Here is a 27,498-nt window from a genome sequence, read left to right on the forward strand (position 1 = left end):
AGGCCACAAGGAATAGGGTGAGCATTTTGGCCCATTATTTGAGGCAGTCTCACTTTATGCCTGTGTCCACTTGTAATCATAAAAGCATCCCATTTTGATTCGAAAAGAGTCCTAGTTTTGAGGATAAATTCTCTGGTTACCCTATTTTATAGTTATTTTACTTACCTTACATAAGAGACGGGGCTCAGAGAAGCATGCCTTCTAGAATCACTTTCATCACCTTGTCTTAAGCACTTTTTATGAAGAATGCATGAGTCTCTCTCCTGGATGATGGAAATGTCAATTATAGGTTGTTTATTTAGAAATGAGGAATTAGGGATCCCTGGGTGGCGCAGTGGTTTGGCGCCTGCCTTTGGCCCAGGGCGCGATCCTGGAGACCCGGGATCGAATCCCACGTCGGGCTCCCGGTGCATGGAGCCTGCTTCTCCCTCTGCCTATGTCTCTGCCCCTCTCTCTCTCTCTCTCTGTGTGTGTGTGACTATCATAAATAAATAAATAAAAATTAAAAAAATAGAAATGAGGAATTATACATAAATGAATATTCTTGTTAGAAAAAAAAAGAGATACTCTCTTAATGAAATAATTATATTATGGATGCAAGATATGGTATTAATTTCTTCATTCCAGTTGGAGGCTGTATTTTTTTCTACATTTATTGTTACCTCCTATGAACAAGTAGTTATACTAGTTACAAGATCATCTGGTGATAAATATGACACATTGGTGATAATTCAATCGATACTCAACTGTGACTGGCCCTGTTTTATTAGATGGTTAAATCACATAACTTGATACCATGCAGTCAGATTGGTGATGAAGTATGCTATTTATCAATAAGCTCATCATTGAATATGTTTCTTTCCTGTTTACCCACCGGTCAGGACACCGAGAGCCCCTGGGCAGGTTGATACAAGGGGTGGCCTCGGGGGATATTTAGTGCTTGTCACTGTCCAAAGTAGCCTGGAGGAGGAAGAGCCAGGAGATGAGGGCAGATGGCCCTCCCAGGAGAAGATGGGTTCAAAACCAGTAAATTCGAAGATGCAAAATGCGGAGTTGGAATTGAGAGACCAAGTGGCCCACAGAGGACATGGCCAGGAACAGAACAACAGCCTCTAAAGCAATGACTGAGTGCCTGGTCTCTTCGTCCTTGGGCCTTAGATATTTCTCGTGATGCTTGGCCTTTCTTAAAAGGCCAGGGATCTGAATGGCCACTAGTCACGTGCTTTATTTCTTTGCCTAACATTGCATTTTGTTTCGTTCATCAGACTTGAATGCTGCGTAAAATAAACTCACAGGTTTGTAGAAAGAACGTTGGTAAAGTTTGACTTTACATTTCCTGTTCTTCCCTCCCTTTTTTTAGGTTTTGTGAATGATTCTGTTACTAAATCTATCGTGGCTTTGCGCTTAACTCTGGTGGTGAAGGTGAGCACCTGTGTGTCGGGAGACAGCCATGCAAATGACTTGGAGTGTTCAGGAAAAGGAAAATGTACCACGAAGCCATCCGAGGTAAGGGGACACCTGGTAGCTCTTAAAAGCTATATTTACCTAAGTTGCATCTATATGTCTGTATCAATACCTATCTACATCTATGTATGTCTGTCAAGAACAAAAAGAGAGAACAAGTGTATTGGCTGAATGTACTTGTTCCCTTCAAATTGCTGGTTTCAATTATGCATTCATGTGCAACGTGTGGATAGCCAACCTCTGTATAATTTTTAAAGAAATGATATTAAATGTGTGCGGTGCCGGATTCTGCTTTGGTGGGAAGTAAGATTTCTTGAGAAGGAAGAGTCATCATATTTGGTAGCAGAATCGAGAACCATGTCATGTTTCTGGCTGAAAGGGTAAGCAGAGTCATTTATTTCCCAGTTGTTGGGTAATCCCATCCTTAGACTTTGCATTTCTCTAACATTGAGAACAGAGTTCCAGAAGCAAGAGCAAAGTATGAGAAGGAGCAGAGCAGAGACAGGGTCGAGAAGGCCGACATTATTTTTGACCTCTGTGGGCCGGTGTCATCAGTGCTATAGCAGGTCCGACTTCCTTGTGCCCCTTCTTCTTTAGGGGCTCAGGTCACACGGGCCTGGGGCAGGGGCAGGGTAAGTTCCTCCTCCTGCTCTGCTGGGTGAGTGGAGCCTGAGAGGCAGACCAGTACAGGACTATGACCACTGAGACCCACTCCCACCATCAAGGGCTCCATTAAAACAGGTTTTGCAGGTGGACTGTGGGCTCCACCCAGCGTCCCAGGAGAGGGAGACTCCACCCCTCATGGAGCCTGTTCCATGAGGGTACATCTGTTCCTCTTGCCACTTGCCTCCATGTCCCTCTCTCCTGTTCTGCACATTTGTCCAGTAGAGTTTGTCCAGAATGAAATGGGTCCCCAAAGTCCCAAAAGGACATGGTTTGTTTTAGACCAGTTCTAAGGGTGGCACAGATGAACTGTCCTTGGTGATGCTTCCTTGCAGTAATGGCGGCACATTCGGTATCAGTGGTGTGAACTTGGTGAATGAGGGGAGTGGGGGTGACAGATGGAGATGTGTTGGAAGACACTTTCAAGTGTTGCTTGCATCATCTTGGAAAACCCAGTATTTTGATGTCTTAGGTGTACTGTTTGCAGTGGCCTAAATATTCCATTTTCCTGTGAGATGTCCCCTGAAGAGGGAAGAATGCCCTAAGAAAGTCGGGAAACAATAATATTGCTAAGTCTTTGAAAAGGAACACAAGTGTAAACCAAAGCCAAAATGAAATCCCTGGGGCAGGGGATGGTGCCTGGCCTGAAGTCAGGAGGCAAAGCCTGGGATTTCTTTCACAAAGCCAAGCCTGCCCTGTGAATCCCATTTTCTTCCATCTTGGCCAACTTGGACCGTTTTCTATCTTTCCTGAGGGGAAGCTTCATTTAGCAATTTATTTTATGAGAGGAAAAAAAGGAAAGGATATTGAGTGTTCTTCTGTGACAGTCAAGGAGGAGGGGTAGAGAAGCTGGGAAAAGATGAGGAAGCAGTGGGGAGCTCATTTGATAAGGATGTTCCAGAAGAGATGAAGTGTGAGAGACTGAGGAAAGCCAGCTGTCCCCACTGGAAGAGCATCACACCTTCCAAGTGCAAAGAGGAGACACACTGGTGTTCCTCAAATTCATTCTTACTATTCCCTGTGAACACATCTGGGGCCTGATTAGCCCTGAAAAAAGATAAGAGTGGTGGAAGGGAAATGCCTTAAATGGGGAAGGGAGGGCTGTTCTTGGAATTTGGGACTGACACAGTGGTTAGGGTTCCTTGTGAGCTTTCTCTTACCACGGATGGCCTATCCGGGAAACATTTTAACCATAAAGCAGTCACCATGGTTTGGTTTTTGGGTTTTTGTTTTTGTTTTAGGTTTGTTTTTTTGAGACAGAGAGACAGCGGGAGGGAGAGAATGCATGCATGCATGGTGGTGAGGAGCAGAGGGAGAGGGAGGGAGGGAATCATAAGCAGGCTCCACGTTCAGCACAAAGCCCAACATGGGGCTCGATCCCACAGCCCTGAGATCATGACCCGAGCTGAAATCAAGAGTCAGATGCTTAACCTGCTGAGCTGCCCAGGCACCCTCCCATATTTTCTTAAAACATGAATGTTGCTGGCTTGCAACCCTCCTCTGCATGGGTGTCCTCTGCATGGCAACTCTTGCTAAGAGGCTGTGCCTGGTGGTGTAGAATTGACTCATTGGACACGCAGTTGAAGCATTTAGCACCTGGCAGGTAACTTGGCAAACCTTGCCAAAGTGCTTTGTTTTTCCTGCAAAAATGACCCAAAAGCCTTCTTGAAAATCCATGCTAATTTTAGCAGGTCATTTCAGCAGAGGTACAGCTTCATTATGGGTACGAGCTCTTTTGAAGAGCTCCAAGTGCCCCGCCTCCCCTTGCTGCAACCCCCCTCCGGTCCACACCAGGTGTGCAAAGCCTCTGGTGTTGCTTCTGTCAAAGCCTGCATTTACCTTCAGTGAATTGAAGGAAATTGTGGCCAGTCATCTAACCTGAGCCTCTATAATTACCCCTGGTGATGCTAAGCTAATGACTAGTCTGGAATTACCGACATGTCCATTTGTAGACCTGACACATTGTTATCTTGGACACAACCATCTGGAAGCCAGTCTTCCCATTCACAAAAACATGGCAGGAGTTGCATGCACTACCTGTGGCAGGAATAGGAATGGAAGGTTGGCTCATCTTTTTTAAAGTCTGTTTGGCTTCCTGAGGCATTTTGTTATGGTTGTCATGGCTGTCATGGTGACTTGAATGTAGTTTACTGCCCTGAAAGACCGTTGCTTTCAGGTTTCCTTCTTTGTGCTGTTTCTTAAAATTAGAAGTTATAGGGACACCTGGGTGGCTCAGTGGTAAAGCGTCTGCCTTTGGCTCAGGTCCTGATCCTGGGTTCCGGGATCGAGTCCCACATTGGGCTCCCCACTGGGAGTCTGCTTCTCCCTCTGCCTGTGTCTCTGCCTCTCTGTGTCTCTCATGAATAAATAAATAAAATCTTTTTTAAAAAAATTAGAGATTATATAGTTCAGCCCTCCACCCAAGTAAGAATCCACTCCATAGTACAGAGCAAAAAGAGCTCTACTTGGTGGTTTAATGTGATTGTTTCTAGTCCCTTCTATATCTTTTTATTACATCATCCATCAAAATAAGAGCAATTCTTTTATTCCCATACTACCCCATTTGGTAATGGAGCTCTTCTATCAGATGTGTGTTGGCTAGAGGCTCTTTCACAATCCCAGGCTGATGGGTGGTCCACAATAAAGCTCTAGCTTGCCACACCATCTTCAGAAAATCTCTTTTCTTTTTTTTTTAATGATTTCTTTATTTTAGAGAGAGAGAATAAGAGAGAGCATGTGCAAGTGGAGGGGGGGGCAGAGGGAGAGGGTGAGAAGCAGACTCCCCACTGAGCATGGAATCTGATGCCGGGCTTAATCCCACAACCCTGAGACCTTGACCTGAGCCAAAATCAAGAGTTGGACACTTAACCGACTATACCGTCCAGGCACCCCCAAGAAAGTCTTTTTAATATGTTTCCTATAACACGGTAAGGAGCTCTCTGTTTTTGAAAAGTGCTTTTGTGACAAGAGTTGATTCTGATCTTTTCTTCTCTTACCAAAAACAATGACAACAAAAGATTGACTGTGGTTACTACTTCTCTCTGAACTTAGTCACCAAGTTTGGCTGCTGCCCATTTGATCAATCCCTAATTTTCTTAAAGGTAAGCCTCAGGGCTCTTTGCTGGTGTGGGCCTTAAGCCTTCTCAGATCCACTTAGGTTCTATGGACCCTGTCTGGCAAAAGCAAGAGTTGTGTGTTAGGATTCTCCAGAGAAACAGAACCAACAGAGGATAGATAGATAGATAGATAGATAGATAGATAGATAGATAGATAGATAGATAGAATATCCATCCTATCCTATCCTGCATAAATGAATTAAGGAGATTTATTTTAAGGAATTGACTCATTGTAGCTCCACTCATTATGGAGTCTTGGTGAATCCAAAATCTGACCAAGAGGCCAATGAGCTAGAGATTCAGGAAAGAGCTGCAGCTCTAGTGCAAAGGGGTCTGCTAGTGAACCAGGAAGAGCTGATGTCGGGATGAAGTCTGCAGGCTGTCTGCTGCAGGGTTCTCTCTTGCTCAGGAGAGGTCAGCCTCTTGTCTATTCAGTCTTTCAACTGATTGGACGAGGCCCACCCTCATTATGGGAGTAAACTGCTTTCCTCAAAGTCCACTGATTTAAGTAAAAAAATCTCACCCCAGAAAACACCCTCACAGAAACATCCAGAATATTGTTTGACCAAATATCTAGGCACCATGGCTCAGCCAAGTTGACACATAAAATTAGTCATCACAAGATTCTGTTTTTTTTTCTCAGATTCGCTGTTGTCCCCTTTCTGCCCAGTTGTGTTCCTTGCTCACGAAGCTAAAGGAACAGTCGTAAAATTTTAGTTTGGCTAAGATTTGCCTGAGGCCCTGACAAAAAGTCATATTCCAGGCCCCTCACTCAGATTACGGTGCCTTTTATTGGGCAGCCAGGTGATTCGGCAAGAGTAGATTGTGCAACATCATTCTGGAAAGTAGGGGGGAGGGTCTCAGGAGCAGAGCTTACCATCTCCCTACTTTTGCTGATTCCCTAAAGCAAATGTACCGCATCTTCTTATTCAAGGATTTCATTGTCAAGAATTGTAAGGTCATGTGGAGTTCATAAAAAGGAGAAATGCTGATAGGTGATATAATGGTTCAGTAGTTAGCTCAGAGCTTTCCCACCTGTTGGCCTGGTCTGTATTGATAAGTAAGTGGGGGTAAGGCTGCCAGTCTTAGAAAGTTCCTTAGGATTCTCTAGCTCTTGCCCTGGGAATCTATCATCCTGTGTGGATTGGATCCTGGGAGCTAACTGCTCGGCTTTGTTTTGGGAGAGGAGTGAGCTGGCATTATGTCTGGGAGCGATTCCTAATCCCTCCTGAAGTCTGATCTTAATTCTCTCCAGATGTGGGTCTGCACATGAGAAAAACCCTAGCATGTTGGACTCCTGAAAGTTCCTGACTTTCTGTTAACTCCCTCCCTACTCTTGGGAGTCGAAGACTCAAGCTCCAGGAAGTTCTGGTCTTTTCACAGCCGAGTTCTTCCATTTAGGGTTAGTTTATTGGAAGTAAATTACTGACTTTAACTGGTTGCTTTGTCCCTGGGCTTGATAACACCTGCTGGCCTTGTTCTAGTGCCCTGGGTAGGAGACCCTGTGCTTCCAGGAGTCTTGCCTGCCTTATATCAACAGCCTCCTTATTTTTTTCCTGTTTCCAAGGACGTCCCTCTTTATTAGGGCACCCAGGAAGCTCCCATTATGAGGTTTGCTTGTTTCAGATCTCATTCCCAGGACAAAGTGATGAGCCTGCCCTGAGCTGGGTGCCTGAACATCCTTTCCAGCTTGAACCTTGGCTCCCCTCACCATCCATGCATCCCCCTGCTTCCTCCTTCAGATCCCTGTGGTTTTGTTCCTGCTGTTCCCTCCATCTGGAATGCTTTCCTGCTGCCCTACCCTACTCCAGCCCTCTGCCTTCCCACCGTCCTAACTATATTTCAGGCACAGCCACAAACCTTCTTCCTTCTGAAAGCCATCTCTGCCCCGTCCCCCCATACAAGCTCCCGCTCTCAAGCCCAGTAATATTTTATTTTTCCTTTTCTTTTTTTTTTTTTAAATTACTTATCAATGGGAGACATGGAGAGAGAGGCACAGACACAGGCAGAGGGAGAAGCAGCCTCCCCATGGGGAGCCCAATGAGGGACTCGATCCCAGGACCCCAGGATCACACCTTGAACCTAAAGCAGACGCTCAACTACTGAGCCACCCAGCTGTCCCTATTTTCTTTTTCTTTTTTTTTTTTAAGATTTATTTATTTATTCATGATAGGCAGAGAGAGAGAGAGAGAGAGAGAGAGAGAGAGAGGCAGAGACACAGGAGGAGGGAGAAGCAGGCTCCATGCAAGGAGCCCGACGTGGGACTCGGTCCCAGTACTCCAGGATGGCGCCCTGGGCCAAAGGCAGGCGCTAAACCACTGAGCCACCCAGGGATCCCCCCTATTTTATTTTTCTAATGAGACACTTGGCTTTGGGTTTTTGCTTATATTTCATCATCATATTATTATTATTTGCATTTGCATAGTTATTATGTGTCATGTGTCTGGTCCCTCGCTCGGTGCTGGGGAGTACTCATTTGGTCAGTTAAGACGTGGCCTCTGAGGAGGAGGTGGAATGTTTCCGGGTAGGGGTGCTGGATGAATCGTGGATTAGAGCACAGGGCGATGTGTGCCATGGGAGGGACCTGCAGGTGCCGTTTGGAGGCTCTGAGAAACACCCAACTCACAGATGGGATCACAGGGAGCTTCTCAGTAGAGTCTCAGATGGTGAGTTCCTTGACGTTAGAACCTGTTTGGTTCTTTCTGTGTCTATTTTAACAACCTAGCGGGGTGCTTTCTGCATGGGAAGTGCTCAAAAACTGCTGACGAACCAAAAGAACAAATTAAATAAAAGAACAAAAATATCATGGAAAATCAAATTGAGTTTTGAGTTAGATATTGTCATTTGAATTGTAGGTTTGGTATATGGGAGCATGGGAAGGACATGGTGAATTTGGTTTTATAAACTAATGAGTCAGAAAATATTCTCTGATCTAAAGCCATCTCACCCACGGCGTGACCCAGAATGTTGTAGTAACCCCTTAAGAACAATTTTAAGCAATGTTGCTTTTTTTTCCACCTCTCATTTCAAAAAAGAAATAGGTCAGAATAACTTGAACCAATGGAAGCTTTGATCCCATCCTGTTGGTTGGAAAGTGTCAGTGCATTCCTCTTTAGGTTAGGAAGTAGCACCATGCCAGAGGGCAGGAGTAGATGTCATAGTCTTTTATTAATCACTTCTCCCACAGCTAATTTTTCCACCGTCATTAGTGTAAGCATAAAGGCCCTAATGAGGCTTTGCAAAAGGGCTGTGACCTGGGAGGATTTTGAGAAAGTCATGGGAAGGGGGGAGGGTACGTAAGGAGGCCCATCCAAGAATCAGAGGAAGGGCATTCGCTGTATCCGTCTCAGCATCAAAATAGCAGCTGGCAAGCAAGATGTGGAGCTGCTTTTGACTAGTTCTGTTCAGTGTGCAGCAGGGTTAGGTCCCCATAGTCAGCCAGAGCTGTGAGGGGGTTTCTTCTATATGTAGGGAACAAAACACAAAGAGAGGGTCAGAGTGGAACAGGGCTTGGGAAACTACTTAATGAAGCAGTGGCATTACAGAGAAAAGAAAAATTGATCCTAAGAAATTGTCCTCCGAAGGAGGGGGTGCTTTTTCTTGACTGGATAAATAGCTTATTGACAGAGCTCATTAATAATTTCTGAGCCAGAGAATAGATGCTTTGGGCTTAATGCCAAAATGAAGGTGCCTGAGATGTGTTTTTTTGCTAATAAGGGATGGGTGATCTCTCTTGCAGACTTTCCTTGCAGAAACTGCTTTGTGGACCTCTGAGAGAGAAAGAACTTTTATGGATAATAAAAAATAGAATAATAATTATTAGAAACATATTAAGCACAGAGATCATAAATGTGAGTGCATCCCAGTTGGTGAGTTTTCAGTAGTAAAGGATAAGCCTGTCTAGAATTTCATTGACTTGGGTCTGAATTATAATTCTTGGTACTAATGTAATTAAAAAGCCAGTGCTGCCTTTCATGTTACAAAACAGAGGATGAAAAAAAAAATAAAAATAAAAAATAAAACAGAGGATGATCCTGTCATTGCCTACGCGAAAAACAGGACAATGTATTTGAGTTCCATTTTAAATTATTTAAAGAAATAATTGTAAACTTACATCCTAAAGGATAGATGTTTCATCATGTTTCTGTTTGGCATCAGCATTTTCCAGAAGGTTGACATGTATCTCTTCCTGCTAGCAGATACTTGTAGATGCCATGTTGTTGGCATCCCAAATATATCAGAGCGAGGATTATATCACTGGTGACATTTCCAGGGTCAAAGAATAGAGGGTGGAAGGTGATTTTTAAAAATATTATAAAAAATAAAAAAATTATAATTATTTATTTGAGAGAGAGAGAGGGAGAGAGAGGGAAGAGGGAGAGAGTGCACATGCACACACACACACACACACACACACACACACACACACACAGGAGGGGCAGAGAGAGAAGCAGACTCCCCGCTGAGCAGGGAGCCTGACATAGGGCACCATCCCAGGACCTTGGGATCATGACCTGAGCTGAAGGCAGACACTCAACCACTGAGCCACCCAGGTGCCCCTAATATCTACTTTCTTAGCAACTTTTAATTATTCGATACTGTATTAACTATAGTCATCATGCTGTACATTAGATCCACAAGAATCATAAATTTCCGATTGTATGATAAATATGTTTCAGGAACAGGCTTTTTTTTTTTTTCAGGCCCCAAGTTGTGCACTCCATTGGCTCTAACTCTTGGTCTTTACCAAGAGGAGAGATACTCATTTCATAACTCTATATCGGAGACAGAGAACTAGCACTCTTAGATTTTTAATTGACCACTTTTAAAACACAAAAATAAGCCTGACTCGGTTTTTATGCCCGAGAGAAGAAAATCATCACTCTGGAGCTTGGTGTGCATGTGTTTCTCTCCCTAAGACACTTATCTTCTTGTCCTACTTTACAGACCATAAGTCAGCGAGCTGAGCCGGAACCTCCAGGAATGAGGCTGCTCCCTGGCTGTGCCCGCTTAGGGCATCCTCTGGGCCGGCACATTGCCATCCCTCTTCAGCGATCTGAAACCGTCCGCTGTGCTTGCTCACAGCAAAAGGAATGTATCCCAATGCTATCTTGGATATTCATTTATTTTTTCACATTCTTTATTTCCTCCCCTGTCACGAGCGCCTCTATATATCAGGCACAGGGCTTGACTCTAAAAAAACAAGGATGAAGGGCAGTGCGAGGGTCCCTGCTTTTCTTGGTGTCGAAAGTCAGAAAATTGTCTTTGGAAATCACTGACTTGACCCTTCCATGATGCTCAAATCTTCCCTGAAACACCAACCACCTCAACCTCCTGAGCCTCTAATTAAATATCTAGCCAATGCCCATTTGAGGCAGGTTGCTACTCCTTTTAGATTTGGTGGTGGGGGGGGGTGTCACCCTCTTTGTTTCCTCTCCATGATTTTCTGTGCTGGGCACCTGCTCCAAGTAGAGCTTTAGTATAATTGGACTCATCCTCTCCTGAAGTCTGAGATTAGAGGGTTAGTTTGATTATGAAATTTGCCCCATTCCTCTGTGACATCCTCTGAAGGTTTTCAGAATCAGTTCTGGCTTTGCAGCTAATCCTTCTGAGTTGTGGAGTATTAGGTGGATTCAGAAGGAAAGTCCTGTGTTAGGGGATAGTAGGGTACAACTTCCCCAGACTGAAAGGACATGCCAGCAGGCTCTGGGCCTGGGACTAATGTCTTCATGGCAGACAGAGTTCGGGGGTGTTCTTCATGGTGTTAGTGGAGATTTCCTGGTCCTTTTGTCCAAAAAATAGCTCCTTGCTGGCCTTCTTCAGAGCTTGGCTCCATTTTCTGCCAGCTGAGTTGCAGACTCGTTGGTGGATTTGTCCACCAGATGCAGTTTGTGGTTTTATTTACAAAACAGTGCGGCTTCACCTAATCCAGTGGTTTTTGACTTTTCGGTCTTAAGATTCCTTTAGTCTTTGAAAGTACCGAGGACCCCAAAGAGCTTTTGTTTATTGGGTTATACCTATTGGTATTTATCACATTAAGTCAAAACTGAGGAATTTAAAAATATTATTTCATTTAATTAACAAACCCATCATTGCATGGTAACATTAATTAACACCTTTTAAATAAAAAGTAACTATATTTTTCTTTTTTTTTAAAGAAATTATTTATTTGTGAGAGAGAGACAGAGAGAGCATGAAGGGAGGGAGGGGCCGAAGGAGAGGGAGAAAAGCAGGCTCCTTGCTAAGCAGGGAGCCCAACGGAGGGGGGGCTCGATCCCAGATCCAGGACCCTGGGATCATGGCCTGAGCCAAAGGCAGACTCTTAACCAACTGAGCCATCCAGGTGCCCCCAAAAATGTCTATATTTTTCTTTTTGACTATATTTTTCAAAGCAAAAAGAATTTAGTGGTGACAATGAGAAGCACTGTTTTCATTTTAACAAATCTCTTTAATATCTAGCTTAAAAGAAGATGGCTGGAGTTTTACATTTGCTTTTCCACGCGATCTATTGCAGTGCGTTGTTTTGATTGAAGCGTATGAAGTAAATTTAGCCTCAACAGAGACTTAGTTGGAAAAAAGAGAGAAGTGTTTTAATAGCCACTTCAGATAATTTTGGATATTTTTTCTTGTAAATACTTCAAAATTTGACAAGTGGCAAATTCTTAAAGGTTAATTGAATGCGGGAATCTGAAACCACATCAATGAACTCTTGTACTGTTAGTCATTCATTGATGTGTCTTACATTTTGGGTCTTCTACCCGGGAATGGTTTTTATAACTTCACACATTGGTCATTTGGAAAATCCTGGAGTTATACAGAGCTCCCAAATGTTGACACGTTTCATTATACAATAACAAAAAAAAAAAAAAACCTGCCTTCCTGGTTAATTTTACCACCAATCTCATCAGGAAAGTCTTGAAGTATTGGGAATCGGTCAAGTTCATAATGGAAGATAAAAGTTTCCAAAATTCTGATTTTTCCCTGAAAAGTTCAAATTTATCCGGGATAACAAAAACTATTGCTTGCTTTCCTTGACATGACAGGGTCACTTCATTCATTTTAAGAGAGAATATCTGCTGAAGAGCCAAGTCTGAATAACTCTAGTTTGTCATTCATTGTTTCGAGGAAGAAAAGATGTTCTGTGAAAAGTGGGCTAGTTCACGACTCACACAAGGTGGTGGTCGTGTTTCCTTGAAGCCAGCCCCTGACCTTGGGTGTCCAGCGGGAGCGCTTTATGTGTACCTCCTGTTTTGTTGCAGAGAACGTCAAAAAGATGTGCACTCGAGGGTTGAGATTTCATAAAATTTTAATTTTTTTACATCTTCATCAAGGACATTCTAAGTGAAACTGGCATTCCCCCCCCCCCTGCAAATGCTTGATGACAGCGAAGAGGCCTTGATTGCTACCACAAAGTCTCTGCTTTGATTTGTGTGAAGGCACGAACAGTTTTTCTCACCTTTGTTTTGCATCTTTAGCACCATTTTTAGCTGAGTGAAAAAAGACACATCACATTTTAATATTATTATAAGACAGCTTTGGCCTCGGAGATCCCCTGAAAGGGTCTCAGGCCCTTCCCCTCAGAGGTCCGGGAAGCCCTGCCCTGGTCCAGGCCTGGCCTTGAACCTTTTTCTCTGGACTCTCTTTACTTTCTGCCCCTTTAACCTATTTTTCTGACCACATTCAGGTTAGCTGTGAAAGGTCAAGTTTTTCTGTCTGGGACCTTGAAAACCACTTTGCGACTTTTCTCTTTCCCCTGGGGTGATTCTCTGAATGGCTTCTTTGTAACAGCTCTGGGTCACTTTGCGGAAGGCCAGTGTGACCAACCCTCGTTTTTATCTGTCCCTTGTCCCTCACCCCCAGGGTCTCAGACCCTTTCCACCCACACCCCCGCCCACCCTGAGATCAGTAGCCCACTGCCCGCTGGGGTCCCCAAGCAGAGGCCCTTCCCTTGCCTGTTTGTCCAGTTCCCCTTCCCTACCAGCCTCAAAAACCAAAGAGCCAAATCAAAGACCGAGCATTTCCTAAAATCCTGCTCAAAAGGTAAAAGGAAAGCAGGCCAGTTATAATCACAGAAATCCAAAGTGGTTCAAATCAGCCTTGCTGTTCACCATTGTTGCAAGCTCCTTGGGTAGTAAACAATAATAAGAAAATAGAGCAGATTGCTTTTCAGGAAATCAGCCTGCTTTCCTGGGAGATGGCAAAAATTCACTCTAGGATCTTGCTGGACGGGGACAGCACTGGTGTGGGGAGGCAGCCGATTATGGGAAGCAGGGAAGAGTGTGGCTAGGCCATGTGCCTTGCCTTTTTGGTAAACTTGGCACAGAAGGGAGGGACAGAGCAGGACTGCGCTCCAAGTGGGACATTGAATCAAAGGAAGAGTTTTTGCATCTAGAACTAAGGATGGATTGCATGGAGGCAGAACAAGGAGGCTGGCAGATGAGGCAGGGGGTAGGTGGGGGAGCTAATTAACGGATGAAGATCCTAGGGGTTTAGAATCAGGGCAGGTGCAAGAGGGCTTCAGAAAAAGGGCGGAAATCTTCCTTCTCTGATGTCAGGCACAGGGGGTGATAGCATTTGTCAAACGATTCTTTTTTGTTTTTTATTGAGATGAAATTCATATGGTATAGAATTAACCATTGTCAGGTGAATGACTCGGGCATTTAGTTCACTCACAATGAGGTACAGCAGCACCTGTGAAAGGTGGACTGAAATGGGGGCAACAAATATCCAGAGGTTTTGAAATGGAACTGGGGGACCATTAAGGAGGTGGGTCTGCTGCACGTCCTCACCTGTGGAAACAGGAACTTTTGAACTGGTCTACACCGCATATATTCCCGGGACACAGCCTTAGCACCTGCACCCTGCCACAGTAAGAGATTTTGCTTAGCGATCACCTTAGAGGCCACTTATACTCCGTTTAGATGAGTTTTCTGGCACCTCCAATCGAAATTCTTTGTAAATAACATATATGGGCATTCCTTTTTGTCTTTAAAAACCCTTGACTTTTGTTGCCTCTGTGTGTGCGTACATGTGTGTGTGTGCACGCACACACAATTTGGATTGTGACAAGGATCTACACTCCCCAAATTGCAATTCCGAGAACCCAATTACATGCTTGTTTGAGTGTAGCTCTGACTCTTTCTCAGCTGATAGATCTTTATCTAGTTTCAGGACAGTTTGTCTCTCCAAAAGGGAATGTGTGCCCATGCAGCCATCACTTCCCGTCCCTGCCTCCAGCCCCTGGTGACAACAGGCCTGCATTCTACCTATAGGGATTTACCTACTCTTGATATTTCATATAAACACAATCATACAACCTGTGACCTTTGAGGACGGGCTTCTTTCACTCAGCGATGAGTCCAGTTCATCCATGTCATTCTTGGTGCCAATACTTCCTTTCCTGATTGACTAATATTCCATTGGATGGCCATGCCACCATTTGTTTACCTGTTGGCTCTTGATAGATGTTGGGTTTGTTTTCAGATTTCAGCTATTGTGAGAGTGTGGCTAAGAACACGTGTGCACAAGTATTTGAGTCCCCGTTTTCGGTTCTTTGGAGTGAATACCTGAGGAACAGAGTCTCTGGGTCATATGGTAACTGTGGTCAAGGCAGAAGCAGGCCTGGGCTTCCTGCTCAATCCCAGGTCATCCTTTGTCAGCCTTTGTCAGAAATTAACCATTTCTAGGGAACCTAAGGTGAAGAGGTTTAGAGACGATGGTCCCCTGACACTGCCTTGATTGACAACTGGCCAGGAAGCTACCTCCTGCATGATGAAGGAGCAGGATGGGCATCACCCCAGCACCTGTCATGGGCCATCATGTGGGCTTCTTCCTGCAGACGGCCTTTTCTTTGTCCTCCAAGAATGACCCCGAGAACACTGGCCCAGACCTGCAGGTCTGTTACTCAGCAGCAACGATGAACTCACTCGGTACTCACCTTCCTTTCATGTCATGGGCATTGGAGGCTAAGACCAGCATTTAACTGAGCCACAAGCATTAGTCTTTCCCACGTTCATGCTGGAGGAGAATTTCTAGTTTACTAATTCTGGTCAAACAGGATATTTCCAAGTCAATAAGGGGCAGAGGAGCTGGCTTCAGAAGGGATGGAGAAAGCTCTCCCTGGAATCCAGCTGCTGCTCAGTAATGGACACATGGAGGGGAGTTACCACAGGCCCCCAGGGGCATCGCCATGAAGGCAAGGACCCTCCTCTAGATGACTATGCTTAGCTTACGCATGATTCTGGGTAGAAAATTCAAGCCATGTCTTAACCCTAAATAGGGGTGACTATATGATATATGCAGGGGAATCTCATGTAGGGCTTGGGTGTGGAGGGAAGGGCGCAGAGGATGCTGGGGTGACAGACTTCTAGGAGTGCATGGAGGCCCTGGAGAACGTGGAATGTTAGTTTTCCAGAATATAAAGGTCATTTGTTATGTAGGACACCATAACTGTCATTTATACATCTTGTTTTTGTACTCACAACATTTTGGCAGGAAATGGTGGGAAAATGAAGCAGGTGAACACAGGAAATGCTGGTAGCAGCTTACATGGTACCATGTATACATTCCATAAATAGTTATACATGTGTGTTTAGCTCTACATCTATAGAAAAATTTAATTATTATTATTTTATTTAGACTTATATTTATAATTATTATTTTTTCATTGTAGTTCAATAACTGCTTTCCTAACTTCACTATAGTGATTCTGGCCTTTCTTTCCTGCTGGCTTTTCTTTTCATTTCTTTACATGCTTTCTTCACCACATTTTATCTGTGTCCTTTTTTTTTTTTAAAGATTTTATTTATATTTATTCATGTGAGACAGAAAGAGAGAGAGAGAGAGGCAGAGACACAGGCAGAGGGAGAAGCAGGCTCCATGCAGGGAGCCTGATGCGGGACTCGATCTTGGGTCTCCAGGATCAGGCCCTGGGCTGAAGGTGGTGCTAAACCACTGAGCCACCCGGGCTGCCCTATCTGTGTCCTTTTTCCTTGTCATTATCTAGTCTCAGTTTAAATTTGTACCTATTTAAGAGCTGGCGAGCAAAGTACCACAGGTGATCACTATCAAATGGTGTCAGGGACAGAGAATCGAACAAAGTCATAAAAATCAGCAAATTAACACCAGGGACATTAAAGTTCAGTAGAAACTGAAATATGGAAAGAATGAGTTATGTGTCATGAAAATACCATGTGAAGTGATGATGCAGCCACCTGCTGAAGGGTCTGGAATGGAAAGAGCCTTTGCAAATGAGCAGCAAAGGTCATGGTTGGTTTGAACTTGGATGAGGTGAAGGGTGAGGCTACCCCACTGGCCAAGGTCACAGACAGTGGGCACTCCTACTGGAATCAGACCACTTCTCCCCAAGCTTGAATTATTTTCGTTGATTTTTTTCAACCAAAGCTTGCTGCTCTATTTTGGGGGTTTCTTTACACATGGAAGATTTGGGGGATTAAAAAAAGGTACTATGTTGTGATATGTAAAATCAGAAGCAGCTGCCAGATTTGACTTTTGCCTGCAGGGCTTTCTCAGATTGCTAAAATAAATACAAATGTAAGAAGTATGGGCTTCCATATTTAGATTAGTATAATATGTATTTTTAAAGATTTTATTTATCTATTTGACAAAGAGAGAGAGAGAGAGAGAGCACCAGCAGGGGGAACAGCAGAGGGAGAGGGAGAAGCAGACTCCCCACTGAGCAGGGAGCCCAAAGCAGGGCTCCATCCCAGGACCCTGGGATCATGACCTGAGCTAAAGGCAGACGGTTAACTGACTGAGCCACCCAGATGCCCCTAGATTAGAACAATATCATACTTCCATTTTCTACTGAAAGAACAATTCATTTTACAATTTAATTAAATATACTCCATTAAATTCAGCTTGGTGGAAATTCACAGTTGCATTGCCATATCCTGGGAGAAAGGATCTTGCAACTCACCACGGCCCTGTAACACGGGCATTTTCTTCACCCAAATTATAGAGACTCTCAGGAATTAACTTATAGGATTTCAGTAAGGGCTGCAATTTCAAAATTTTAGAGTACTTGCAAAGGCACTAACTAAAATTTAGCTTCATGTAGATCAGTGGAGAGCACAAGAAGCCATCATTTTTGTCATCTAGCTGGAGAGAGAATTCAAGGCTACAGCAAATACCCATGTGTTTAAAGAGAGCGGTTTCCTGTCCTTGGTCCAATGTCGGTGTGGACTTCCATGTTTGTATAGAACATTCTGATAAAGTATGAGGTTTCATGGCTCTGTGGCAGCCAGTGGACATGGAGGCAGATTGAGGATCAAGGTCTGACTCTGGTATTTACTGATTCTGAGTTGCTTAATTCCCTGGAGCCTTAAAATCACAACAATGTGCAACTAGCACCTGTGAAAGCCAGGGGTTTTTCAATGGAGCCAGGAGGCCATTCAGAAGATGGGCCTTATCCTGATGATGGGAATGATGACAATGTCCATGTCACAGGACTGAGGCACGTGCAAGATTTGGGATTAGCACAGATTCCATACAGATGCTGGAAAACAACTTACTGGAATTTGACGTGAGATCATTTATGTGGAAGCATTTTGTAAAGTCCTTTACAAATAAAAGGTGGCACATATGATACCTAAACCAATAAAAATGGCATTTGTTGCCTCCATCAACAGCCACCTTCCTGTGGCCCTTGCAGCACTTGGCACTCCAACTCTGTTGTCCTTGGAAATTTCTGCTTCCACTCATCCTGCTTTGAACTACCCAGGAATGCTTCTGGCCCGCACAACTGATTTTAATTGACTATAGTGGAAATCATTTGGGGCTAGACTCATGTATAATTTCCTTCTCAGAATTCCAATTTTAAAGGGTAATTGTTGGGAGAAAGTTGTTGCTAGAATTTCTGGATCCAAGTGACTAGCGTGTACCCTATGCACTAACATTTTTTTGTTTCGTGTTATTTTTAAGACCTATGCTATGACAGGAGTTGGCGCCTTTGGCCACAGATAAAGGGGCGATTGACTGTTTGCCTTACTTCTTACCCATCCTTTTGAAGTATGGCTTAGTTACATGTATTTTTAATTCACAGTTAAAATAATAAAATTGTTGACAAATATTGCTTTTAGCCAGAAATATTCATGAATATGCAATTGTTCCCCAAAGAGGACCTTGTTAAAAGGGTCTTCTAAAAAATAAGGAAAACCATAGTTATCAGCCAGCAGTAGTGAGAAGAGATAAATGTATTTTAAAATTTTTTATTATGAAGATATTTACTTCTGAACTGAAAAATCTTGATTTTTTTAGAATGCTTTTGAAAGATAAAAGTCACTTGACCTTAGTTTAGTCTAGTTGCCCATGCTGTTGGATGGAAGGCAGTGGGCTGGGCAGGGGGCGGGGTGGGTGCTGCGCTGGTGTAAGATTCAAGGATGTCTAGGGAGGTCCTTTCATCCCCGATTTTCTTGACACATCAGCCTGGAGGGATGCCTGGAAATCTGTTATTTGAGCTTAATTCCTGTGTAATAAAGACCTGATTTCCTATTTAAATGCAAATGTCCCTAACATGGAATCACACTAAGGTTTTATCTGTCATTAAAACTGGAACAACTTAGTTTAGTGAGGGGTTGGTTTTAGCAGGAGAGAGAATAGTAGATAATTCTAGGTGTTGAATATGAGAACAGGGAGCTGGGTTTGAGGAGGTGAGATTTGTTAGCAAATCTGAGCCCTGTGTTTGGTTTTTGTTTCTCCCCAGTTTAGAAACAGGGGAGGCTGGTGTCATTTGAGCCAATTGTCTGAGCCAGATGTTATGCTAAATATGCAACTACCTTTATTTTGGAGAAGCCTGAGAAGCTCTAGAAGCACTCGTCTGATGACATAAATGACTTGGAGCCCTGTTCCACAGCAAAAGATCGTTTATGCATCTCTCAGAGAAGATAGGAATTTGGTCTTTTTTTTTTCTCTTTTCAACATGAGCATCTAAAAATTATAATTAGGTAACATTATTTGAGACTTGTTCCTACACTGAGAAGAGTCTTGTAGGGCAGCCACATGATAAAGGGTATTGACCGGTATCAGAGCCTGTACCCATGAGAGAGGGAGAGAACTTGACGGTTTTTTTTCCCAGCACTTACATGGATCTATGCTTAGCCCAAAGACTTGCACTTCCCCCAGCCCTGTGACATGGACCTTTCATCATCCCCATCTGATGATGGAGATACTGAGACTCTGGGGAATTAAGTATGAATTTTCTTTTGTTCTGCAAAAAGAAGCTAAATCCAACATTCTACTCTAAGACTCATACATGCATTAGAAAAAGAAACTACCAGCCTCAGAATGGTCAAAATATGATACATTAACCAAGAAACTTTGAAAGGAAGATATGAGCAGTGTTCATATTCCCATATTTGAAATCTGTATGCAAAAAAAAAAAAAAGAGAAGTCTGTATGCAGATTTTTCTTTCTTACTCAGCTTTGGAGGATTCAACTATTACATGGAAGAGCTCATTCCATGTGAATATTATAGATTAATGAAAATTGTTTGAAAGCAATCAAGATTCATCTTGCCTGTGAACTTAAGTAATTCTTTTGCCACCGTGAGTTAGATATTTTGATGAGCTTCTTCTGGAAATTATTAGAATGATTCTTTTCTAATTATCTTGGAGAAACACATTTATTAGATCTAACCTGCCTTTGGTTCAGTATTAAAATGATGAAAGCAGCAAATGTTTGATGAGATAAGATTTAATTAAAATGAAGGATAGGACCTCCCCACCTTTGCTGGTTTTTACTTCAGTCTGTGTGTATGTAAATTCAATAAAGTAAGAAATGCAGTCGTTAGATCAGGGACTCTGCATAAAATCTTTGACAATAAAATGAAAAGATAGTGTTTTTTTTTTTTTTTCCCCTCTCTGGATGCTGAGGAAATGTTTTTAGTCAAGTTCTATGGTCTCAGGGATTATATAATCAAGATAAAACTTTTGGAATTTGGACAATGATACCTATATTCCAGATTCACGTGTACATTCTTATTTCAATAGGAGAGCTAAGGGCTGAAAAATTGCTTTCAACTTCCATAGGAAAGGCTGAACTGATTTCCTTGTATCAACTCTGCTGTGTTTTGCATATTTCTTCACCATATCCGTCTTGGATTGGATTTGAGCCTATCCACAAAAGTACATAAACTACAAAATAGCCTATTGAGGAGGAACCCAGGTGTGAAGACAGAGGCAAAGAAGAACTATAAGTCCAGGGGGAGAATAAAGCTAGGTTAGTTGTAAATGTACAGAGGAAGACCCTCATCCTGCTAAAGATCGGAATTGGGGCACACACACACTGGTTAGCCATGGCCCATGAATGAAACTGACCACATATGTGAGAAGTCCAGTGGGGATGAGGAGAACCAGGGAACCAGGGAAGGGGAAGGAGAGAAGAAAGAAGAACCACACACCAGAGTGTGTCTGTTAAGGTGGGCATCACACAGGTGGACTGTCTCCCCATGTCTAGATTTTGAGTGTCAGATGGTGACAAGGGTCTTGAGTCTTCCATGGCTCATCCCTAAAAGGACAAAAGCTGCCACTCAGGACTGACCTCAGCATAGACTGGGAGCAATCAGAGTGTTTGAAACAGTCAAGGTAGGGAACCGAGGTTCTCTATAAGGGATCAGGTATAGTACCTTTTACATGGGCCAGGTATAAGCAGCTCCTGTGTGGTTTCCACATCCATTTGAGCACTTGACCTTCCCAAAACTGGTGAAGGGTCAGTGTGATCCTAATGGGAAATGAGAGACTGGGCCTTTTGATGGTCTTACCAAAGTCTGATTTCTAATCTCTGCCCATATCCTGATTGATAAATCTAGTGATTTAATTTGTTGATTTTCATTGTCTGACTCAGACAAGAACCGGGAAGAGGAAGAAGCTACTTCTTCTTCCTGTGTCACTGGTAACAGTCGTTTTATTTGTAAGTGGCTGTGCCAAACCCCTTTGCTCTTGGGTTGGTGTTCTTGTTTGTTGTATCATTTCTACAGTGAAAATGTAAAGATCTTTCAACAGTTAAATTTTAAAATCATAATGTAAATAGTAGCATCTTTGGATTATAGCATATCTCCTTTTGTTTTCTCCTATATTGAAGTAAGGCCTAACAGGGGAAAAATAATGTAAATAAGTAAATTAATTAATTAACTTACTTGCCCAGGGTTAAAGAGGTAGAAGAACCAGGAGTAGGATCTCAGCAAGCAATGTAGTGTTTTCTCTTTCCATACTACCTGGTTGTCTGTGGTTTCCTTTTTTTTTTTTTTAAGATTTTATGTATGTACATATGTATGTAGGTATGTATTTAATATTGTGAGCAGTGAGAGGGGCAGAGGGAGAGAGAGAGAATCTCAAACAGTCTCCTCGGTGAGTGTGGATCCTGATTCAAGGCTCAATCTCAGGACCCTGAGATCACGACCTGAGCCAAAACCAGGACTCCCATGATTAACCCACTGAACCACCCAGGTGCCTCATCTAAGACTTTTTTCTTTTCTTTTTTTCTAACCTTTACTTTTAATGTAGTTTCTTTTAATAGAGGGCAGATCCTAGAATCAGATGACCTGGGCTCAAATTTCAACTCTTCAATTTATTAGCCAGCAGACTTTGGTCAATTTACTCAGCCTCTCTGGGCCTCAGTTTCCTCAAATATAACAGGGGATAACAGTAACAATGAGGATAACTGCATTTTGCAAAGCCCTCATAATAGTGCCTGGTGTGTATCAAGTGCTCAGTATATGTGCACGATGGAGGTGGTAATGATGATGACAGGGACACAGATTTGTTTCTCTAGCTTGTCAATTCCTGGAGCACATGAATTATGTCTTAAATGTCTCTGTATGTGCACTACCAACCTCTCCAGACAGCGATTGTTTGATGAATACTGTGTGTCCTGTAGGATAATGACTTCAATACAGTCAGCAGCAAATATTTGTGAAAAACTGAAAGCAGCCTTTGACAAAGATTGCTCTGAAAACAGTTGGAGGAATAAGCCAGAGAGGAGATGTGTTCTATTCTGGGCTGACCTGGATCCCTGGAAAACTCACATGTTGATGTCCTTACCCCTCATACCTACGAATATGACAGTATTGGGAGATTGGACCTTTAGAGACAATCAGGGGTACCTGATTGGCTTAGCTGGTTGAGCATCTGACTCTTGCTTTGGGCCCAGGTCATGATCTCAGGGTCATGAAATTGAGCCCCACATTGGGCTCTGCTCAGTGCAGAGTCTGCTTGAGATTCTCGCCCTCTCCTTCTGCCCCTCCCCTGCTCATGCTCACTCTCTAAATAAGTAAATAAGTAAGTAAATAAATAAATAAATAAAATCTTTAAAGAAAAGAGACAATCAAGGTGAGACAAGGTCATATGGGTCGTATGGGTGGGGCTCTCATCCAATGCTATTGGCGTCCTTACAAGAAGAGTTTAGGACACAGACGTTACCAAAGGAAAAGGTTTGTGGAGACACAGGGAGAAGGTAGCCATCCATACGCCAGGGAGAGAGGCCTCCAAAGAAACCAAACCTGAGTCTTGATTTTCCCCGTCTTTAGAAGTGAGAAATCGTAGATTTCTGTTGTTTGAGCCACCCAGTCTGTGGTCCTGTGTTATGGCAGCCCTCGGACATGAACAGGGTAGGAAAGGAACCCATGAGGTGGTTAGGGAGGTGTGCCATCACTTGCAGGAGTAGAGTGATAGTGGGGATTTGTGGCCTCCCTGGGACTGAAACTGAGGCATGTCAGATCTGAGATTTCAAGAGGCCTTTGGAGGCCACCTCCTCCAAATTCCCTGAATGGTATTTGAGCCCCACCCCCCATACTTTGTAACTCAATTCCTTGCATTTCCGATTATCTTAAATTGTAAGAAATGTCTTTGCAAGGAGACTAAATCCACCTCCCACTGCTTCTGATATGTGACCTTGGGCAAGCTACTTAAAATCCGAACTGTTTCTTCATTAGTAAGATAGAAAAATCATTCTGATCTTGCATAACTGTTGAGGGGATTAAGTAGATCTTCAGCATGCTACTTGGCTATGGTGTTGTCTTTCTTCAATAAATAGTGGTTGGGTACCCTGACCTGACCTGACCTGTCCCCCACTGGCTTCTCATCTTTAGAAGAAGTTACCACTGGTTCATCATCTTTGCTTTACACTTAAAAATGTAACCCAAAGTGGGTTTTCCATCTGAGGTGGCTTGAGCAAACTGGTAGGAAAGATCTTTATTCTTCAATGAGTCCTTCTCATCAATAATTTATACATGAAAGTGTTCATTTTATTAAAGCTTTTTCTTTACCATTTTCTTTTCATGTAGCAAAGGAAATAACTAGAAGACTAAATGGAATTTTAAAATAAGAAATTAGAATGGAATGTCATTTACTTGTGGGATCAGGCTGTTTTTTTTTTTTAATAGGGAAATTCAATAAAAGATGAATTTTCAGTGACTTTTTTTTTTGAGTCAAACTTTACTTTTGCTAATGGATTAGCACTTTTCATCAAATAAATACATAGATACTGGTGAACTGAAGATCCAGCTGATTGCATGGAAATCCTATGCCTAATTATGGCCGTGCTCAGAGTGCTGAGAACAGAGAAGTTGTCAGGATATGGTGAGAAACTGCTTTTGACCATCTCCATTCTGCCAAACCATATATGCACTTTTAGAGAGAAAGCAGTTTACAAAATTTCCTGAAAGACATTTACTTTCTTCTCCTTTGGGTAATAAGGTAAACTTCAGCGTCCTTTGGAAGGAAAGAGCAGGGCTCTCATTTATTATTGTTCCTATTTTTCAAAATTTAACATTGAAGCCAAAGAAATGAATTCTAGGAATTCATGAATGTCAAATTTTGAATTTCATGTTTAGACGATCTGCATGTTTTCTAAGCTTACTTCTTTTTTTAAATAAGCTGCTATGTTTGCAATTAATGAATTCAAACAGAAGAGTGATAGTGTGTTTAAGGTTAATGGGAAATAAGAGTAGGAGCCATAAGCAATGCAGGAATGTCGTTTAAATTACACCGTAGTGAATGAACAGTAAGACCCAGCCAAAAGACCATAATTTTAAAAAATGCAATTCATGGAGTTTCCTTTGAGGTAGTTTACTGTGTTCCCAGCAGGGGGCAAAACTTTGTCTCTGTGATTGGGCTCTGGGGGGTCGTCCCCGTTGTGGCCTGGGCTCAGGAAGAGGCATGTATAAGGATTTTTACATCATAATAAGAACTCTCAGATAGTCTCTTAAATTTTATGCCCAAATAATCATTTCTGTCTCTTGGAATGCCAAATCCGGGTTTTTAGTAAAAGGCTAAATTCCACCTGTCTACAGGCCATGCTAGGTTGGTGTTCGGACCCCTTAGTTATAGCTCACCTCTGCTGAATCAGATAAAAATGTGTGCTAGGATTACTGCTTTTGATCTAGGTTTTAGTGTCTGTCAGTGTTACAGGATTTGTGTTCCCTATTGCCTGTGGCTCTTGGTCACACTGCTTCAAAGAATGAAGAGGTAGATCAGATGAAGAGTGGTGGGCAGCAAGGCAAAGGCGATTGAGCAAGAATAGAAACCTCCTGGAGAGGGGAAGGGGGCCCAAGTGGGTTGCCCCCAGAGTGTCTAAGTTTAGAAGGTTTTATGAGCTCTTTTACAGAACTCTCTTAAGCAATCAGGGTGTGCTGAGTCACGTCAGTCAGGGCTTTGATCACGTATCTGTCTGCCTATTAGGTTAATGCCTCTGTGCTGATGGGTTTTTTTGGGCTGACATCCGGGGGCTTATGTCTTCACTGCCCCTTGCCCGTGATGGTGACAGATGCTTTGTGGTTAATTATCTTATTTTAGGATGTTTTGCAGAAGCCATTTCTGCAAGGGCTGCAAAACAGAATGCAAGCGTGGTCCTGTCTAAGCTGCAGAACAGGATGTCAGGGCTCTTTTATCTTAGCTGTCTTGACTCCCTGTTTTCTTGCTGGGAACCCTGGCCCTGACTACCACCTACATGTCCAACTAACTCCTAGCATCAGCTATGTGATTCCAGACCCAAACAACCAGCCAGGACAAGGCCTCTGGGGCCTTCATCTCCAGAGAGTCAGGGTCAGTGTGTTTTGGGGTGATGTGACAGTTCAGGCTGGAATCTGAGTGATCCTGCATTGTTACATGTGACAGTGGGGACTCACTGCCTTCTTTTCCTAAAATCCACTTAAGGCAATGTAAGCTCTCGGCAAAAGGACATGCAGAAAGCCCCCACGTGGGGAATCATGTTCCTGAACAATTGTACTTGGAGCCCATTAACTAAGGGCAGGAAGGTTACAGTGCTCTATTGCTAGGAAACAGTCTACTTCTGGCCCCTGCTGGTGTCTAGAGACCTAGGTTAGAGAGGTCTAAGAGAGGTTAGCAGGAATTGCCTTCCTCACAGAGGCCAGGGGCCTAGTGTGCCCTGCTTGTGACCCTAGCCTGCTGGGGAAGTTGAGAGGCAGCCAGGCCTACCTTCCCCGGGCACAGAAATGACTGACCTTCAAGAAGTCTCCGCTTTTGAGAGGGAACTATGCTCATTTACATGGTTCGTGTCCACCAGAGGGAAGGCAAGCAGTTGGCCCTCTAGGGCAAGCAGAGCTTTTCCTGGCATTTGGATATGAAATACGTTTCTGGAATGGGACTTCACATAATGGGGAGACTCCGCAATGTGCACACGATGTTCTCTATGACATCCCTACTGTAAAGGTGATGGCAGGTTCCACGGGGAGGAGCTGGACACAGGATACTGAGTGTGGTTCTAATTTTTCAAAGTGTTATCTTTTCCTTTCTTGGGACTTTGCCCGATGCTTACAACAAAAACAACACAATTTCTTATTTGGGGAATTTTTAAACGTATATAAAAGTGAGGGTAGTTTGGCAAACCACCCTGGCTTTGTCACCATCTCCAACAATGATTAGTTCATTAGCTCAGGTTTTGACCTCGCAGATGTTCATATATTTAACTATGAAGAGCCCAGATGTTGTTTGGAACCAGGCTGGCCCCTGGTGGAAGTGGGAATCGGTCCAGAGTCCTTTAGCCAGAAGTGGCTCAAATAATCTCCTTTCCGTTTTCAGAGGTTTAGGGGCCCCTTACTCACCTTTTGGCTTGAGAATTGCTTTCCAAATTCTGTCCCAGTATCCCCTGTAGTAAGGATGTGTGGATGAAGACTGTGTCAGTAGCTATGGTGCTGTCTTAGCAAAACACACAAGATCCTCAGAGATAGACAAGTAGGGGAAGAGGATCCCTTACCTGCATAGGACTCTCCTTCAAAGCTACCTTCCAGCAGCCTGTTATGAAGTCAGCTTAATTCAATGAACACTTGAGCATCTGTTATGTATGAGTAACTAAAGTCCCACAAGACAAGTATCTCCAGTTCTGGCAAAAAATCGTCCAAAGTTTTCAAGTCTGTTCATGAGTGATTAGGTACTTTATGTGCAAGAGATACTTTCAACCCTCAGGAAGGATTTTTACTCTATTTTGAGACTTATTTGAATACATTTGGTATTATTCTTTAGAGTAAAAGAAATTAGAACCAGTCAACCAAAAGGATAGTCAATGACGCCAATAAGGAAGGCAGCCAGACAGCAAGAGAGGAAGTAGACCAACTACACAGTCTGGAGCAAGAACCAAAATACCACAGTTGTTGGGGTTATTTTAGAGTCAGGGTGAAGGGTGTCAGTGGTATAGAGACCATCAGGGTGTTGGTAGGCCAATATTCAGCTATGTGTGGGAAAGGTTTGCAACCCATGATACAGGCTTAAGCCCTGACCCTGCACGTGCTAGCTGGGGCACCTGCCAAAATTCATCTGACCTCCCTGTTGGGTCTGTTCTTACTTCCTAAAATGGATCTGATAATAGCCACCTGACAGATGTGGTAAAGATTAATGAGATAATTCAATGTAAGTAAGCTCTATAAACAACGAGATTTAGTGTCTATTCAGCTGGCACTTTTGTGTTCATGCTGGTGTCACAGGGACACCAACAAGAATAAATGTATTTTCTGTGTACTTTGTTTGAGGAAGGGAGTCAGATAGAATGGATGAATTCTGACCCTGAAAGAGAGAAAGAAAGCTCTTCAGAAAACGTGTCTCTGTGGGATGATTTGTTTGTGTCAATCAGGCTTGATTGAGAAGTGACAGGTGCAGAGGATGAAACAGAAAAGGTGGAGTGGGCCAGATTGTCAAGGGCTTTGTGTGCCATGCTGCGGAATTTGGACTTCCTTATCACACATTTGACTCTATATTTCATAAAGTATTGAAATATTAAGAAATACAAA

The 27,498-nt window shown here is 43.1% G+C and overlaps 1 protein-coding gene across 1 annotated transcript in view; it reads left to right on the forward strand.

Annotated features, from left to right (window-relative positions):
• DNER (delta/notch like EGF repeat containing) overlaps nt 1–27,498 on the forward strand; it is a 312,689-nt gene that overhangs the window by 171,648 nt on the left and 113,543 nt on the right. The window contains exon 5 of the mRNA XM_055345842.1: nt 1,361–1,506. Coding sequence (XP_055201817.1) covers nt 1,361–1,506 — 146 coding nt within the window. The remainder of the gene's footprint in view (nt 1–1,360; nt 1,507–27,498) is intronic.

This window comes from Nyctereutes procyonoides, unplaced genomic scaffold, assembly GCF_905146905.1.
Source record: "Nyctereutes procyonoides isolate TBG_1078 unplaced genomic scaffold, NYPRO_anot_genome, whole genome shotgun sequence".
Taxonomy (NCBI): domain Eukaryota; kingdom Metazoa; phylum Chordata; class Mammalia; order Carnivora; family Canidae; genus Nyctereutes; species Nyctereutes procyonoides.